A 19,289-nucleotide genomic window follows, 5' to 3' on the forward strand; every position below is an offset into this window, starting at 1 on the left:
AAACTGGAAATCCACTTACATATTCGTTGCAACCTTTTATTACAACACAACAAGCAAATATTTTATTAATACCCCCATTTCTGGAATTTCCCCAAATCTGGAAGTTTTTCTGAGTTAAAGGAGTAATTTACTATTACGCTTAGGCTAGACATTACGCTTAGATTTCACTTGTGAAATTGATGTAACCATATTATATTAATATATTATGGTTGATATAGTTGAAATATGATATGAGAATATGGATAGGTATATAGTTGAAAAAAAATGTGCCAGAACCCGTATTTTATACTACTGCTGATGACACTAATTTATTTGTCACACAAAAGCATTCCTACTCTATTTCATTGCGTGAACATCGAGTTAATCAAAATATCTGACTGGTTTAAGACTAACAAATTATCTCTTAACATTGATAAAACTAAATGGATTCTTTTCCATCCTCTTATCAAAAAACATAAACTGCCAATTAACATGCCTCAACTTGTTATTGACAGTATACAAATTAAACAAGTAACAGTGACCAACTTTCTAGGTGTTTGTATTGATGAAAATCTTACATGAAAAAGTCACATTAAAAACTTATCAAGTAAAATTTCAAAAAGTATAGGAATATTGTACAAAGCAAGAAATGTTTAAAAAATATACTTTAGTACAATTAAATCACTGATTTATTCATTGTCACATAAACTATGCAAACATTGCTTGGGGTAGTACAAAGAAAAATAAACTTAAACCTCTTTATTGTCAGCAGAAGCATGTAGCACGTCTCATACATTTTAAAGACCGTTGTACTTATGCAAAGCCTCTATTATTTGAAATAAAAAGTTTTTAATATATATGAGCTTAACATTTTATTCTTTGTTTTATGTTTAAATGTAAAACCAATTCATCCCCTATTTCTTTCCATAACTTGTATTCATTAAAAGATAAAAATAAATACATTTTACGCAATGATAATTTTATTAGGCAGCCCATTTTTTAAACAAATCTTATTAAATTTTGTATTGATTATCGGGGACCATTCTTATGGAACAAAATAGTTTTAAAAAATTTTACTGAGGATTTTATTCATCAAAGTAACTGCTTTTTTTTTAAACGAAAGCTTAATAATCTCATTTTTACAATCGAAGATGTACTTTTGATATTTTTTTAGTGATCTTCCTTTTTACCCTCTATTTAATCATCAATTTATAAAGATTATATATGTATCATTAACAACTGTAATATGCAATAATGTATCTTGTATTTGTAACGGAATATCTTAAGTTTCTTACTTCGTTAACTTATTTTTTAACTTGTAAATATCTTATAAATTTTAATACGATCATTTCTTAGCGGTACTCGACGACAAGACCGTGTGGTCTTCTACGAATTCCCGCCTTCTTTTATTATTTAAACGATCATTATATGTATATATATATATATACAGTGCTGTGCAAAAGTCATTATAACAGTAATATTTTTAAGGTTTTTTTCTATTTTCTTGTAGCGTTACAAATAAAAACGACTGAAAACAATTGATTTGGATTATTTTTTTTATTGCAACTGTTCATACAATTTAAAATTACACATTTTATTAATACTTTGTCTGCCCACCCCTTGATTTGATGACAGACTTGATCCTACGGGGCATAAAGCTAATCAAGTTCTGAACAGTAGCTGGTGAAATATCATTCCATATGTTCTGTAAATGGACCCAAAGTGCATCCTTATTGCTAGGGTTTGCTCCTTGCAAGTGTTTAAACATTATTTCCCACAGGTGCTCTATGGGGTTGAGGTCTGGACTCTGGGCTGGCCAGTTCAGTACCCGTATATCATGATCCTCCAGATATGCAGTCACAAGCCTTGCTTTATGGCAAGGAGCATTGTCCTGTTGGAACAGGAACTCTTCTCCATTGCCAAAAAGCAAATTGGCTGATGGCAGCATACAGTTCTCGAGGACCCTGACATACTGGTGTTGATTCATGGTATCCTCACACCTGTACAACTGGCCAACCCCTGCCCAGAACATGCAACCCCAAACCATTATGGAACCTCCCCCGTGCTTAACTGTTGGAACAATGCACTGTGGGATGAACTTTTCCCCAGCTTTCCTTCTTACATAAGCCCTTTTAGCCCCACAAAACATCTGGAATGAGCTTTCATCGCTCCACAACACCCTTTTCCACTCCTCAACACCCCAGTCCTTATGTCGTCGCGCAAAATCCAATCGAGCTTTCTTGTGGGCAACAGTCAAAAGAGGTTTCTTGGCCGCTACACAACCTTGTAGACCGGCCTTCAGGAGTCTCCTTCTGACTGTGCTTGTAGATATGTCCACTGCCGACTGTTTCCTGATGTCCGATGATGTCATTCGACAATTTTTCATACTCATACGAACAAACATCCGATCCTCTCTCGCCGTGGTCTTCTTTGGCCGGCCGTCCCTGGAAAGATCGCGTACGGAGTTGGTTGCGGCATGCTTCCTCACAATTCCAAATACAGTCAGGTAGTGGATTTTCATTATTTGTGCCACCTTCCGATACGCATATCCTTCCTTAACCTTCGCCAACACCTCACATCTCTGTTCCATCGTCAACTTTCTATACGGAGTCATGTCTGAAAAATGTAAACAAAATTTTTAAATAATATAAAATAATAAAAAGAAGTAATAAATATTAAAAGTGCAATAGTATAAATATAAAATACATAATAAATCATGTTATTACAATTGTTATTTCTACAGAATATGACAATTTTTAAATTTTATTGACCAAAAATTCCAATTTTGTTACATGATATTAAAAAACAATTTTATGGGCTAAAAAAACCAAAATCTCATGCTTTCCACATAAATCCATAAGTAAAATACTATAAAACTGCATAAAGTGTCATTAAATTACAATTACTAAACTAAACAATAGTTTAGAAATAAATTTTAACATACCTGCTAAATCGCCAAAAATTGAAAATTCACCGATCGCCACGAGAAAACCCGATAAAAATGGATAAATATTAATAAAATAACACAAAATGTGTTTAAAAACAAAGTCAGCTGCTGAAGCAACCATTTAAATAAATAGTTATGAAGTATTCGCCAGATGGCAGGACCCTATGGCGTTTTAAATGCACTGTAAGCTTGTTTTCGACGCTGTTATAATGACTTTTGCACAGCACAGTATATATATATATATATATATATATATATATATATATATATATATATATATATATATATATATATATATATATATATATATATACATATATATATATATATAACATATATATGTTTTATTTTGACTTGCGGCATTGAACGAGCAAGACGTGTTTATCGAGCGATTAGTTATTTACAAAATGGAAGTTATGATGAAAAATATAGAAAAACTAATAAGCACCAAACTTGATGAGCAAAAAAAAGGCATTTTAACTGAAACTGCTGTACTTTTAAAAAATCAGGAAAAGATTTTTACCGATATTTTAAGTGCGAACTTAAAAATAATAACCGATCGACTTGACAAACTTGAAAACGAGTTTAATAAAAACAAATCGAAACTTGTAATTGTTGAAAAAGACATCAGTGATTTAAAGGAAAGTATTAACTTTCAGGAAGAAAACTTTTTAAATAAAATATTACAAACAAACAGTTTGTTAGACATCGAAATTGGCAATTTAAAAAACAAATTTAATTACTTGGAAAAACGTTCACGACAGAATAACCTAAGAATTGATGGATTAACTGAGCTGCCCACTGAAACTTGATGATCGTGCAAATGAGCTTAAAAATATATTTATAAACAAGCTGGGAATCTCCGAGAAAATAATAGTTGAAAGAGCTTATCGTATCGGGAAAATAAAAGAAGATAAATCTCCACGAACCATGATTATTAAACTATTAGACTTTCAAAATAAAAATAAAATATTAACATCAGCAAAAAAACTCAAGGGAACGGGTATTTTCATTAACGAAGACTTCTCGAATGAAACAATGGAGATTAGGAAAAAGCTTTGGGAAGAAGTCAAACGGCTACGCAAAGAAGGTAAATACGCTATTATTAAATATGATAAAATATTTGTCAGAGAATTTCGTGAATAGGAGAGTGTTTGCTAAAAAATAAAATAAAATAAAAAAAAACCCGCAATCTTTGTAATTAAATTATGTAAACCGACAAAATGGCATTCGAAACAATAGAGTTTGAAACCCATTACTCCGATTATTTTAAAACCGCAAATAATATTTTACCTAACGATTTTTATCAAGCAGATAAAAAAATATTTAACGAAAAATGTTGTAATACAGAATATTTTGAAATTGATACTTTTAAATCCCAATTCAAACAAGGTAATGAAGATTTTACAGTTATTCACATAAACATAAGAAGTATTAACTCAAATATCGACAAATTGAAAAGTTTTCTTTTAGAATGTAATTATTCATTCAGCATGATTTGTATTACAGAAACGTGGTGTACTGACGAATTTTCTCAAGCAAATTCAAACCTTCAAATTACTAACTACCACATGATTTCTTTTGAAAGGAAAATACCCAAAAGAGGAGGAGGAATTTTAGTTTATATTCGGAATGATCTTGAAAAAAAATTAGAAACGACCTCTCGTTCTCCGATGCCGACAATGAGGCCTTCACCATAGAAATAATCAATAAAAATAAAAAAAACATTTTAGTAACTACTTGTTACAGGCCACCTGATGGCAATATTATCAAATTTTCTAACTATTTGAACCAAATCTTTATAAAACTCAATAATGAAAAAAAATATATATTTTGCATAGGAGACATGAACATAGATTGTTTAAAATGCAATGAAAACAATAACAAATTTTCTTTGATAATTTGTTTCAGCTCGGTATATTCTCATTAATTAATAAACCCACCAGAGTCACTTCAACCTCAATTACAGCCATAGATAATATACTGACCAACTCATTTTTAGACATATCTTTAAAAACAGGAATATTTAAAATTGATATATCAGACCACTTTCCAATATTCTTCTCACTTACACAAAACTCTTCCTCATTAAATAATTCAAAAATTAAAACATATAAAAGAAAAATTAACAAATCTTCGATTCACAAATTTAAAGAAACTTTATCAAAAACAAATTGGTCAAATGTTTATCAACAATGAACCGAGGACTTACAAATACTGCTTATAATATATTTATTGATATTTTTCTTGAGCACTACAATAAACACTTTCCAATTATTGAAAAAGAAATAAAAGTTAAATATTTGAAATGTCCATGGATAACTAACGGAATAAAGAAATCGGTAAAGAAAAAACAAAAACTATACATTAAATATTTAAAAAATAGAAACGAAAAAAATCTTACTGTCTATAAACAATACAAAAACCTTTTTGAAAAAATTAAAAATTAATCAAAAAAAATCTATTATTCTAAACAATTACAAAAACACAATGGTAGCATTAAAAAAACATGGGAAATTATGAACGATATTATCGGAAAAACCAAAACTAAATCCGAAATGTTACCCTCCAGAATTGCGGAAAATGGAATTGAGTATACAGATAAAGAAACTATCTCCGACATATTTAATAACATTTTTGTAAATATTGGTCCTAACCTGGCATACAAGATAAACAACTCGAACAATTCATTTAATAACTATTTTACTGACCATACTAGTTCATTTTCTGAGAGTGACCTAAAATTGGAGGAATTTGAAGAAGCAAAAAAATCAATCAGAAAGAACAAAGCTCCGGGCGTCGATGACATTTCCAGCAATGTAGTATATGATATTTTATCCATTGTAGCAGATCCTTTATTTAATGTTTTCAAGTCATCAATTAGAACTGGAGTTGTTCCGAACAAATTAAAAATTGCGAAGATTTTACCTGTATTTAAAATTGGAGAAATTGCTAACCAATTATAGACCTATCTCAATTCTTCCAGTGTTTTCCAAACTCCTGGAAAGAATAATGTACAACCGACTTTATAAATATTTAGCAGACAATAAAATTCTAAGGGAATGTCAATACGGCTTTCAAACTAATCATTCTACGGAACATGCAACCTTAGACCTAATGGACAACATTAGCTCGCCATTTGATAAAGGAAAATTTGTATTGGGAGTTTTTATCGATCTTACAAAAGCTTTCGATACTGTCAACCATAAAATTCTGCTCGAAAAAATGAGAAAATACGGTATAAAAAATCAAACAAAAAATGGTTCACTAATTATTTAAATAACAGGCAACAATGTGTTATTATAGACGGTATCACTAATACGGAGTTATTAAAAATCAAATGCGGTGTCCCCCAGGGATCTATTCTTGCACCTTTGTTATTCCTTATCTGCATTAACGATCTTCCTAAAGCCTCTACAAATCTCGATTGTATAATGTTTGCAGATGATACCAATCTGTTCTACTCATCTACCTCTATCAATGACCTCTTTGATAAAGTCAACTTTGAACTTCAAAATCTTAAAACATGGTTCAGTGCTAACAAGTTATCATTAAACGCGCAAAAAACTAAATATATTTTATTTCACTTAAAGAAACAGAAGAACAAACTACCATCAATTCTACCGACACTAAGTATTGAATACAAAAAAATCGAAAGAACCCAAACAATTAAATTTCTTGGTGTGATTATTGACGAAAATGTTTTATGGACAGCTCATATAAATGCCATCAACACTAAAATATCTAAAAGTATTGGTATACTTTTTAAAGCTAGACCATTTTTATCGCAAAAAAACCTAAAACTTCTTTACTTTTCCTTTATACATAGTTATCTCACATATGCCAACATAGCCTGGGGAAGCACATACAAGACAAAATTAATATCTCTTTATCGACGACAAAAACATGCTTCTAGAATAATACATCATAAAAACAAACTGACCCACGCTAAACCCCTATTAAAAGAAATGAAAGCACTAAACATTTACCAAATTAATATCTACGCTAACATTTTGTTCATGCTTAAATACAAGCTAGGATTAGTTCCAAACCGATTCACAGGAAACTTCTTTCAATCTAATATCAACAAATTTAACACAAGAGCAACTGGTAACTTTATTGTTCCCCTGAAAAAAAAAAAAAGTTCTCAATTTTCTATTTCTTATCGTGGCCCATATTTATTCAACAAATTAATTCCGAATTATACCTCGATTTTTCTCCCAGGCAATATAACTTCTTTAAAGTCGAAACTCAAAATTTTCGAAAGTCGAAATTTACGCAATACCTCAAGGTTCTCGATGATAAGACTAATCTCAGTCTACTACGAGTTCCCTGCAACAAAAAAACCCTTCTTATCAAGTCATAGCATACCTAATTATTGCTTCCTATACTTAACGGTATTTTGTAAAATGTATTTTTTTTTTGTTTAGGAAGTACAGTTTCTTTATAATATTGCAGTGTAAAAAATTTGTAGTTAATATGTAGTTGTAAAAATATAAAAAAAAAAAATATATATATATATATATATATATATATATATATATATATATATATATATATATATATATATATATATATATATATATGTATAAATTAGTAAAAAACTAATTTGTTATTGCTCTGGTCTTTAAGAACATTGAGCGCTCTATTTGTAAAATACACTAACATAATTTACATATTATTATTATTATTAGTATTATTATTATTATTATTGTTATTATTGTTATTATTATTATTATTATTATTATTATTATTATTATTATTATTATTATATATTTGTAATTTTAAATATTGTAACTAAATGCTTATTTAAAATGTAATAAAAAGAACAAAACAATCAATAAAAGAAAAAATGTTTCGGTTATGTTCATGACAAATCTTATCGAAAAAAATAATTTTGTAAATGTTAAAGTGGCTAGTCGATGACTAGCAACTTTAACATTTCGGAAAGTTATCGGCTGGGGATTTGTAGTGGCTGCCACTAATGTTCAGCTAAATAACCGATGAGCAAAACTCAAATAAATGGCTCAAAATTGCCTTTATATATCCACTGCCAAATTCACTAAAAAATTGTTTGTTAGGATATTTATATATATCAGCTTGTTAGGATATTTATATGTAACAGCTTGTTAGGATATTTATATGTATCAGCTTATATTTATCAAATTTTATTAGTTTTTCTTATCACTAATAGTGCGTTGTGTTATTTAAATGATCTTTTTGTAAAAAATATAGGTTCATCTATACCTAATAAGTCGTAAAAAAATGTTTTAATGTTTTTTGTTTTACTGGACGAGTCTTTCAAACCACTTTTTGTCTGAATAAGGGAGGTGGGGGGGGGGGGGGGGTTAGCTTCTCTTTTTTGACAAATATATAAAACTGATGTCGTATCCATGGAAAAAAAGCCCCTAGCTTTTTTAAAAAAAAGATACACTATTTAACTTATTTGATGACATTATAAATTATTAACTTTCAAAATGACACTTGTTAATATGAATAATCAAACGAATTAAACAACAAATTCCATTAAAACGACCGTTCATGCATTTATTCAATAAATAATTTTTTTGAACAAAACTTTAGATTAATAAAAATTCTATATTTTTAATTAGGTAAAATTTATCTGGAACAAAATTGGAATGAAAAATTCATTTTTTTTGACTTCTTATGCCGTTCTGTAAATTCTGGGTCTGTAGTTTATATACTCTGTAAGGAGTCATATCTTGGGAAGCAAACGTTTACAGCATATGATTTTCACATATTTTTTGTTACGCTTGACAAGCACTTTTGTATAATATACATATTTTTTAAAGTAACGATTTTTTTTTTTTGTTGACTGTCATAAGTTTGAATAAGAATGTCATGGGACCCGGCCCCAAACTGTAAAAATTTTTTGGCTCCCATCTTTTTCTTCTTACTTATAACCTAAAGAACAAGTTAAAGAAATCAGTTGCTTCTAACACGCCTGTGCACACGAAGTACACAATGATTCTAACTAGAATGCGACATTCTAAAATCGGTCGCATTTTTAATTTTCAAGTTTTCAAAATTTCAAAGTTCAAATTTTGTTACTAAAATGAGCATAACATTTTGTAGATACTTATTTTAATACTAGTTTTAGACATTTCCAATGGTATATAAAATATCAATAGTTTTTAAAACCAACAAGCACCATAAATTTACACAATTATTATATTCGATTATATTCGAATTTTGTTACGAACCGTAGGGTAGTGTTTTGTCATCCATAATTCCTTTGAGCCCCAGTCGGGTAACTATTTTTAGATTTGTGATGTGTTTTTCACTATGTTTAGATTCATTTTTATTTCATTTTGTTTTTTATTTACTATTACGTTTCAGTGCGAGCGCGCACACACACATATACGCGAAAATTATAACCACGAGCGAGACTAGGTTTTTTTCAAACCGAGACGAGAAGTTAGTACTTCTCGTGAGACCGAGAACAACACGAGACGAGAAATTTAACAATTTTAGAAAACAAATTTATTAAAATCCAAGTAAAAAAAAAAAAAATGTAAACATGGTTTTGACAAATAGACACAAATGATATTGGTCAAATATAAACAACTTTTTCAAATATTAATTCAGAATTTTTTTGCCAAACTTTTCCAACAAGACAATGTTTTCTCTGATTAAGATGATTTGTTCTACTTTTTCTGGGTGTAAGTTGTGTCTGGATAATTGGACGACATTTCTACCTAAGCTAAAAACTCTCTCTGATTTGGTTGAACTTGCTGGAATAGCTAAAATTTGTCTAGCTAATGAAGAGAGTTCTGGCAATGTATTTGAATGCAATTTCCACCAATCAAGAATCGAAAAGACTTTTTTGGCATCAGGGAGATATTTATACTGGAACATTTCGCTCAAAATAGGATTCAGTTCAGATGTTGGCTCTTGTGTTTCAAGTCTGACGTTTAACTTGCGCTTCAGTTTTCAATTAGGGGACAAATCTGCTGAAAGGACTCTGGCAACAGGTTGACACTCAACATTATCCTTAACCTGTGAGGCTAACTGTGATGCACGGATGTTATTTGAAGAAAAAATATCTTCATTTGCACATAAGCTGATAATTGCACTCTTTAGATGTAGGACAGAAGCCATGCAATCCAGTTCACTATTCCATCTTGTGTCAACAGATTGGCGTAACTGTCTAAAATTGATTCCTTGAGCGTCTGATTTTGATTCAAGCAACTCAGCTGCAACTGTTGACTGGTGAGTTAAAGAAGCCAAATCTTTGCATGTTTGCAACGCATCATTCATTCTAGCAGTCATTCCAAATGAGTCTCGAACTGCACATTGCAAAGTATGATTGTTGCACAAGTATTGGTCAAGGCGCTTTGACAATTTGACTGCAAGTTTCATGTTTCTTGCCTAGTCGTTCACGCAGTACATTGGCAAATCAGCAGGCAAATTTAGATTTTCTAAAAAAGAATCCAGCTTTCCTTCAATTAAGATACCTGTGTGTCTGCCTGAGAACTGTTGGACATGGGGTGTCCAGTGATGTAGTCTCCAATTTTCGTCAATAGCATGAAAATTCCAAGAGATGTAGCTGTCCTGAGCTCTAGAAGTCCAAATGTCAGAAGTCAATGCAGCACTTTTTAGATTTGGCGTAATCTCCGTTATTATGCTCTTCATTCCAGCTTGAACTTTTCTTGATCGAATTGAAAGCTTTCTTGAATATGTTGTTCTGTGATGAAAGTTCAGTTTAGGGTTTGCAATGTCAAACAATTTCTTGAAACCTCTTCCTTCGACTGCTGAAAAGGATGCCAGATCAGTGCAAAAGTAATCCAGCATTGCAGAGTCAAAATGTTTTTTGAATGGAATTGTCTTTGTCATATTTGGACTTTGTTTCAAGCATTTCGACCATGGTTCGTTGTTTCTTCTTAGGAGGAGGAAGAAGAGAGTCGTCAGTTTTTTCAGAATGTTCAACGTAATCTTGGCTGTGTTTTTTCTTCGAGGTGACGATGAAGTCCGCTTGTGTTTCCACCTTTTGTTTTCAAAGACTTTTTGCACGCCTTGCATTCAGCACCGTCACTTATTTTTTGAAAATATCTCCAGATTTTGTTTTTTCTTGGTGACATTTTTGATCGTTGAAATGAGGCAAGAATATTTCTTTTCAATATGAACAATATGTGTCAAGTTGAATTCCAATGGTAAACTAATGAAATCAAGTCGAAAGTGCACCATTTTATAAAAAAAGCTTTTGTATTTAAAATCTGATTAAAAATATTTAAAATCTAATTAAAAATATTTAAAATCTTATTAAAATTTTTTAATTAGATTTAAAAAAAAAATCTAATTAAAAATTTAATTTATTTTTCTCAAAAACAAATTAAATTTTTAATTAGATTTATTAAAATCACGGAGTCAAAATATTATTTAATTAAAAAAACAAATTATTAAGCATTTGTAAATTATAATAATTTTTAATTTGGAAAATAATATAATATTTAAGTCTCGTTCTACTTCTCGCGAGAATTTTCTATTTCTCGTTTCTCACGAGAAGTCCCATTTCTCACGAGAAACGAGAACGAGACGAGATCTCGCTCATGGTTAGAAAATTAACTCAAATTTGCCAGATAGCAAAATTTTTGAAAAAACAAACAAACAAGAAATTTACTGAAACAAAAATAACAAAATTCAATGGGGCTCTCATAACTGTATAAAAAAACAAATGTTTAAAAAATTACTTATATGAACTGTTTATCTAGATAATATAAATACAAAATAAAAATACTTATATAAGTATTTCTGTTTTCGTAATGTTTTGGCATATAACTATATAGCTATATGCCAAATAGATAACCAATTGATTTAGAGATTTTGCCACGTATTCTATTTACATTATTAAAAAAATGTCGTGTTTTTTATTATTGACAAAATGTCGTATTCGTTTTCAATTTGAAATTTTTCATTTTTTTTTCGTTTTTTAAAGAAAATACTATTCATCAAAAAGGTCCAAATTGATAGAAAAAAAGTATTCAATATTTATTGGTCTCAGAAAAATAAAAAGGTTTTATTTTGCTAAAAGATAAATTAATTTTAATAATGACAACTTAAAATGGTTTTAAAGATACTTAATATCAAATTTCAACTTTTTTATTTGGTTATTCCATCTCAAATACCTTTTTTTTTGGTAACATTTGCGGACGTTTTCTTTCTCCCCTTTCTTGCTACAAACATAACATCTATGATTTCTTGACATATGTCCAGTAGAAGTCTCTCTAATCTAAATGTGCTGGGACTAATGGTGTTATCTAAATAAAACTACTGCACTAAATATGTCACTAATATATCATTTGTCATTAATAAATAATCGTACAGCTATATAAAAAAAATCTTATGGTAATTTTTAACGAATTTGTTAAAAAAACATTTACTTTCTGCACATCAAGATAAATACGTGGTGATTTCCTCTTTTTTTAATAACGAAATATTGTTCCAGAGTTTACTCAATCGATTCAAGATTTTTTTCTTAGCTTGTTATCCTAGTAGCTTAATTAAAATCATATGCATACAATATTTCTGGCTGTTCTTTAAAGAACAAGGTAGAGATGATGTGGTCACGATCTGCGAGAGTTTCTAAACTAGGACCCCACCCTACTCACCCATCAAGATATTTGGTATCCGTCACTGCATTGACTTTTTGAAAAAAAACATCAACAAAATACGCAGACAAAATAAAAAATTTCAAAAAAATTATGCATTTAAAATTAAAGACAATTTTTTCAGATGCTTAAACAAAATTACAAAAAATTTAAAAAGTTATGCTTTAATTAAAGTCAATTCTCGCGCTTAACTTTTGAAGTGAGCGTAATATTTCGAAATATCAAGAAAACAACAATTACATTTAGAACAGATTTATAACATTTTCTTATAAAGTAAAATCCCAACTATGAAAAAGAGTTAATCAAGAAAACTTTATGTGATGGGAAAAGAGCATGAAATACTTCAAGCAGCACAAACTGGAAATTTAGGAAAATTAGAGGCATTATTAACTCAAAAGTCAAAAGTATTCGGGTAAAAATATGAAGGATATATATATATATATATATATATATATATATATATATATATACATATATATATATATATATATATATATATATATATATATATATATATATATATATATATATATACTATATATATATATATATATATATATATATATATATATATATATATATATATATATATATATATATATATATATATATATATATATATATATATATATATATATATATATATATATATATATATATATATATATATATATATATATACACACACACATACAGAAAACAAATAAATTAATTTTAGGCAATACGAAAAAAATGTTGAGCATAACAATAATGTTTTAAAGTTTTATTCTTTAAAAACAAAGTAATAAATAAATAAAAAAAATTTATAAAAATTCTAGTATTGAATATAGATATAGTTATATGTATTAAGCATCAATAGTATGGTTTTAAGCAAAGTAACTAGTTCTACAAGTGAGCATTTAAAACATTCATCTACCATGACAAGAAAGAGTTTGTTTGCAGTCTTGCAGAACAAAATCCATAGCAAGTTTTTCCCAAGGTCTTTTAGAGAAAATAAGTTGACCTGATGGTGTTTTACTAATAGCCTAAAGTATTTTTTTATATATGGGAGTTGTGATTGCCATGTAGCTTTACATTTCACATTTCGTTGTGTAGTGTACTAAGGTATTTATAGAAAAGCATTATAAAAGTGCATCTACTGAGATATATGTTCCAGCTCTGAATGAAGTACTTTTGATCTGTAAAGATATGGAATTTCAAAGTAAAGATATGGAATTTTAAAGTTTCTCTATTTATGACATCACTATTAACATGAAAATATACTTTATCTTTTGGTCAATGACAGATTGATGGCTTTCTATTTTTTATAGAGTTGTGAAGAAAGTGCAATAATCTCCTTTGTTGACTTATTATTTTGATAATTGTAAAATAAGAAGCGCCAGCTTTAATTTTGAAGAGAATATTTGGGTTTGCTACTGCTAGTTATTTAGTAGTTAAAGGTCCTTAAGTTGTTTAATGGCTGAAATTGGAAAGAAAAAAATCAATAAAGGATATTTTTGCTTAGTTACTAAATTTTGAACAATTAAGATCTAATAATAATAGTGAGAAAACAATATATGCAAGAAAGTTAAAAAATTTTGAACAATTAGGATCTAATAATCATAGTGAGAAAACAATATATGCAAGAAAGTAAAGTTTAGGAGAACTTACAACAAAAGGTTTAAGAAAATAAATTAAAAAACTGATTGAAAAACGATTTTCAAAAAAATCAATAAAGATAGTATTGAAAGGTTTAAGGTTTCTGCTATGATCCTCTTGGTTAGACCTGCAGAAAATAATGTTATCTAGGTAAGGAATGCTTTTTGCAATTTATAATCAAAGAAAATGTCATCCATAAAGTATATATATATATATATATATATATATATATATATATATATATATATATATATATATATATATATATATATATATATATAATATATATATATATATATATATATATATATATATATATATATATATATATATATATATATATATATATATATATGTATATATATATATATATATATATATATATATATATATATATATATATATATATATATATATATATATATATATATATATATTTACAGTGCATTTTTTCCTAGAACAAACCGGCAAATACAGTGCAATTTCTCCTAGAACAAACCGGCAAAAAAACTACATATATATAAAAAAAAAAAGGTGTGTTCCGGCACCTTTTTTTTTTTTTAATTTAATTTTTTTAAAAACATTTTTTTCCTCGTATTATTATATAATGAAATTAATTTGTTTTTAAATATAAACATTTTTTACAGATTTGAAAGCATTACAGCGTTGCGTTTCAAAATTTGCTCGAAAAGAATTTAATTTATTTTCTTCTTTTCTTAATAACGTTCATTTTATGACGCCAAATTGTTGGTTTTTCTGATTATTAATCTCACAACTATACAAGTTTTTATGAAATTTTTTAAAAAATTCTATTGTTTCTGTGCAATATTTGTCCAAATATTAATCTCACAATGCCTTACGCTACTTAAAAAAGATCTATTTTTAAAACACAAACGTTATGCTATTTGCAACAGTAGTTTTTTATTATATTGTTGATGATTTTCCTGTTATTAGCGTTTTAAATTGAAAGTTATAACCCAATTTATATATTTAAATAGTGATATAAAAATATCAATTAAACAAAATAACGCAAAACTAATTATGAAAACAATTATCAGTTTCTTCTTGGTGGACTCCCCTGTTCAGAAAAAAATTAAATTAAATGCAAAGGAAACAGAAGAAAATAAAATTATGTCAGATTTACCTTCTGCAGACAATAACATCAATTTTAGCTGGCCAAGTTGCTCGACCTCAGAGCAAAGAACAGAGTTTCGTTCCAAAATGAGTGGTTTTGTTTTTGACCAAAAAAAGCTCGGTTGCGCTACCTGCCAAAAACTGAAAACACTTGGCGTAGAAACCAAGATGGGAGTGAAATTATCTAAAGAATGGTTCATTTATGAAGTTTCTTACTATGGTGAAGATAGAAAGCAACAGTTAAGTTCATTACATAAGAAAATATTTGATCATAAAGAATCTGCTGGACATCTAGCCGCATTAAAGATGGTAGAAGAAGCTAAAAAATAGAGTCTGTCAAAAAATATTTTAAAATCTTTAATGCGTGAGAAAATTGTAATAGCAATCATTTTTTGAACTGCATTTAACTGCATTTTTCGAACTGTATATAAAGTTGCAAAAGGAAACCAGTCTTTTAATAACTTTGAAATGGAAATTGAACTTCAAGAAATTGAAGTGTTGGTGTTGAAGATGTTACACTTTTTACACACTGTGCAAACTTCAAACTTAAGTATGTTTATGCTTATGTCGAATGTTTTGCAAAAAAATTCTGGTGATTAGACCTGGGAATCAAATACCTCCAAAATTTTGCCTATAACTCCAAAGGTCAAGGTGATGAGTTAATGAACTTATTTTTTTACTATTTTATACTAAGTTTAACTTCATTGGCAGACTTTAATTTTATGGAATAATCTTTTAGAATTAAAAATTTATTAAGACCATTTAAAAATAACAACCTTTTCATTTTAAGGAGGGTGGAAACCTTTTTACAACTTTTGAAATCTAAAAAGATTATTAAAGAAAATTTAAATTCTTTTTATTAATTTAAATTTAGTGTGAGATATTAAAATAGTTTTTATTTTAATAACATATTGCCCTCACTTTCATGGTATGTGACCAATATTTTAGGATATTTTTGCTCCCCAGGCTTCAATACTGCAATTTATTTTTCACTACCATCATTTGACATAATTGTAAACATACTTAAGTTTCAACACCTGAATGTGACAAATCTAAAACATCAAAAAATTCAAATTCTGCCATTGTATAGCACATCATCAGAATGGTCAAAACTCAATTTCGATGTCAGAAATGGATTTCCTGAACTCAAAAACATATGGTTAGATGTATAATATGACTACATGTGAATGTTTTCTAATTAACTATCTATTAATTTCTATTAATTTTTGATATCTTATGTAATAAAGTAAAAATGATTTAAAGTTTATATTATAACATATTTTTTAAGGTTTTCTTTATATTAAATTTTTGGTTTAAATAAACATTTCTTAAACTCAATCTTTATGTTTTTTGCTACTCTTACGCTTACAGTTAGGTACCTATTACTCCTATAATTTAGTGACTATTACTCCTATGGTTACAGTTAGGTATTTATGTTTTTTGTTACTCCTATGGTTACAGTTAGGTATTTATGTTTTTTGTTACTCCTATGGTTACAGTTAGGTATTTATGTTTTTTGTTACTCCTACGCTTACAGTTAGGTATTTATGTTTTTTGTTACTCCTACGCTTACAGTTAGGTATTTATGTTTTTTGTTACTCCTACGCTTACAGTTAGGTATTTATGTTTTTTGTTACTCCTACGCTTACAGTTAGGTATTTATGTTTTTTGTTACTCCTATGGTTACAGTTAGGTATTTATGTTTTTTGTTACTCCTATGGTTACAGTTAGGTATTTATGTTTTTTGTTACTCCTATGCTTACAGTTAGGTATTTATGTTTTTTGTTACTCCTATGGTTACAGTTAGGTATTTATGTTTTTTGTTACTCCTATGCTTACAGTTAGGTATTTATGTTTTTTGTTACTCCTATGCTTACAGTTAGGTATTTATGTTTTTTGTTACTCCTACGCTTACAGTTAGGTATTTCTGGGTGTATCACAATTCATGGGTGTCTCTGTTTAGGGGTTAAAATGCTTTTTATTATTTTTTGAGAATATATAAAATATACTAACAATTAAATAATAATAATAATAATAATAATAATAATAATAATAATAATAATAATAATAATAATAGCAATAGTAATATATATTTAATTAACAAATAATAACAAATATAATAGTAAATTTCAAAATTTTTAAGACAAAAATCAAAAAAAAATTGTCAGATTAGACACCCATAAAGTTAAAAAAATGTTAAATAAAATGATCATAAAGGGTAAAAAAAAGGTGTGCAAACCAGAAAATTTCATTAGGATTTAATTTTTTTATTTTTAGTGGTTTTTAGTTATTTGTTTTTCAATTTTTTTTTTCATTGAATTTTAGACTGTTTAAAGGTCCAAACATCAATTGGAGAGATGATTCTGGGTATACTGCTCTTCATTTAGCTGCATTAAATGGACAAAAGTAAGATTATAAAAATATCAGAGATGTAGAGTATTATTAATTACAAAGGAATCTCCACTTTTAAGATTTTTATAACAATCCGCAGTGAGCCCGTTATACTCCATTGTACATATTCATACTATTTATATATTATTTTGTATATTCTATTGTACATATTCATAATAGTTTAGTAAACAGTAACTTTTAAAACACTCTGTGTATGGAGAATTAGTTTATGTGTTTAAACTATTTAATAGTAGAGCTTTACAAAAAAAACATCAGTTATAGAAGTTACAAATGAATAAATTCACACAATCTGAATCATCTCAACATGTCCATTGAGTTGCTTCAGATTGATTTGAAAAAGAAGTTTGTTTGTGAATCAAAAAGACCAACAAGGTAGCATCTGAATGCCTATAACGAAGCATCTCTTATGATCTTGTCAGAATAAAACTAAATCTGTGGCTTCAGCTACTGGCACTTTGCTACAAAACTGAGCATATAAATTCTAATTAAAACTGGCTTATTTCTGTGGCACCTTTCTTTTTTGACTGAGTAGTGGAAACTGATCCTGGAACAAATATATCTGATGGCAATAAATTTTCTTCAACACCTATTGAACATTGTGTGTACACTTCTACAGAACTAAACTTTTGATTGATTCAATTTTTTAGAAAAAGACAAGAAGAAAAATATGGAAATATATTTTTTACTGTAATAAATCTTTTTCTCGATTTCTAGATATCTCTGCAAATCCGAACCAGCCAGTCAATGTATGTACTTTTCTATCCCTATTTTAGTTTGATATGATCATTTTGTATAATGCTCAACAGATTTACACTATTAACATTACTTTGCAACTGGATTTAAACATGTCAATTACACTATTAACATTATTTTGTAACTGGATTTAAGCATGTCAATCAGTAGTAAAAAGTCATCATCTTAATCAGTAAAAAAGAAAAGAAAAGATATAAACTGGTTACAAGTCATTAATAATTGACATTTTTTTAAATTTATTATTTTTGATTTTATTAATGAATGCTGTAGTAATTATTTTACAAATGCTTTTATGTCAAAAATTTTATTTATTAAATTATTTCTTGTTTAATTTCATTCTTAATTTAAATTTTTCTGTTAGGGATGTTGTCTGTTTTTTGCTTCACAATGATGCTTCTGCAAACATACCTGATAATGCTGGTATATACTTAGCTTGAACATTATATATATATATATATATATATATATATATATATATATATATATATATATATATATATATATATATATATATATATATGTATATATATATATATGTTACTGATATATATATATATATATATATACATATATATATATATATATATATATATATATATATATATATATATATATATATATATATATATATATATATATATATATATATATATATATATATCAGTAGCATAGCGACAAAAAATTGATTATTTGTTTTGCAAATTTATGGCATGTTTAAATATTTAGTCAGAATATTACTGTATTTTTGGGATTTAAAAATGAAAAATAGCTATTTACTTTTTTTAGGGATGTAAATC

At 27.8% G+C, this 19,289-nt stretch overlaps 1 protein-coding gene across 2 annotated transcripts in view; it reads left to right on the plus strand.

Moving 5' to 3' along the window:
- Nucleotides 1-12,590: 12,590 nt before the first annotated feature.
- The window catches only part of LOC105847189 (ankyrin repeat and sterile alpha motif domain-containing protein 1B), a 74,967-nt gene continuing 68,268 nt past the window's right edge, over nucleotides 12,591-19,289 (plus strand). The window contains exons 1-3 of one of the 2 annotated variants that reach the window (XM_065790594.1): nucleotides 12,591-12,967; nucleotides 17,653-17,733; nucleotides 18,854-18,912. In XM_065790594.1, the coding sequence (XP_065646666.1) occupies nucleotides 12,876-12,967; nucleotides 17,653-17,733; nucleotides 18,854-18,912 (232 nt within the window). In that variant the 5' untranslated portion in view covers nucleotides 12,591-12,875. The remainder of the gene's footprint in view (nucleotides 12,968-17,652; nucleotides 17,734-18,853; nucleotides 18,913-19,289) is intronic. The other variant, XM_065790595.1, reaches the window with a different exon arrangement.

This window comes from Hydra vulgaris, chromosome 02 (genome assembly GCF_038396675.1).
Source record: "Hydra vulgaris chromosome 02, alternate assembly HydraT2T_AEP".
NCBI classification, from domain to species: domain Eukaryota; kingdom Metazoa; phylum Cnidaria; class Hydrozoa; order Anthoathecata; family Hydridae; genus Hydra; species Hydra vulgaris.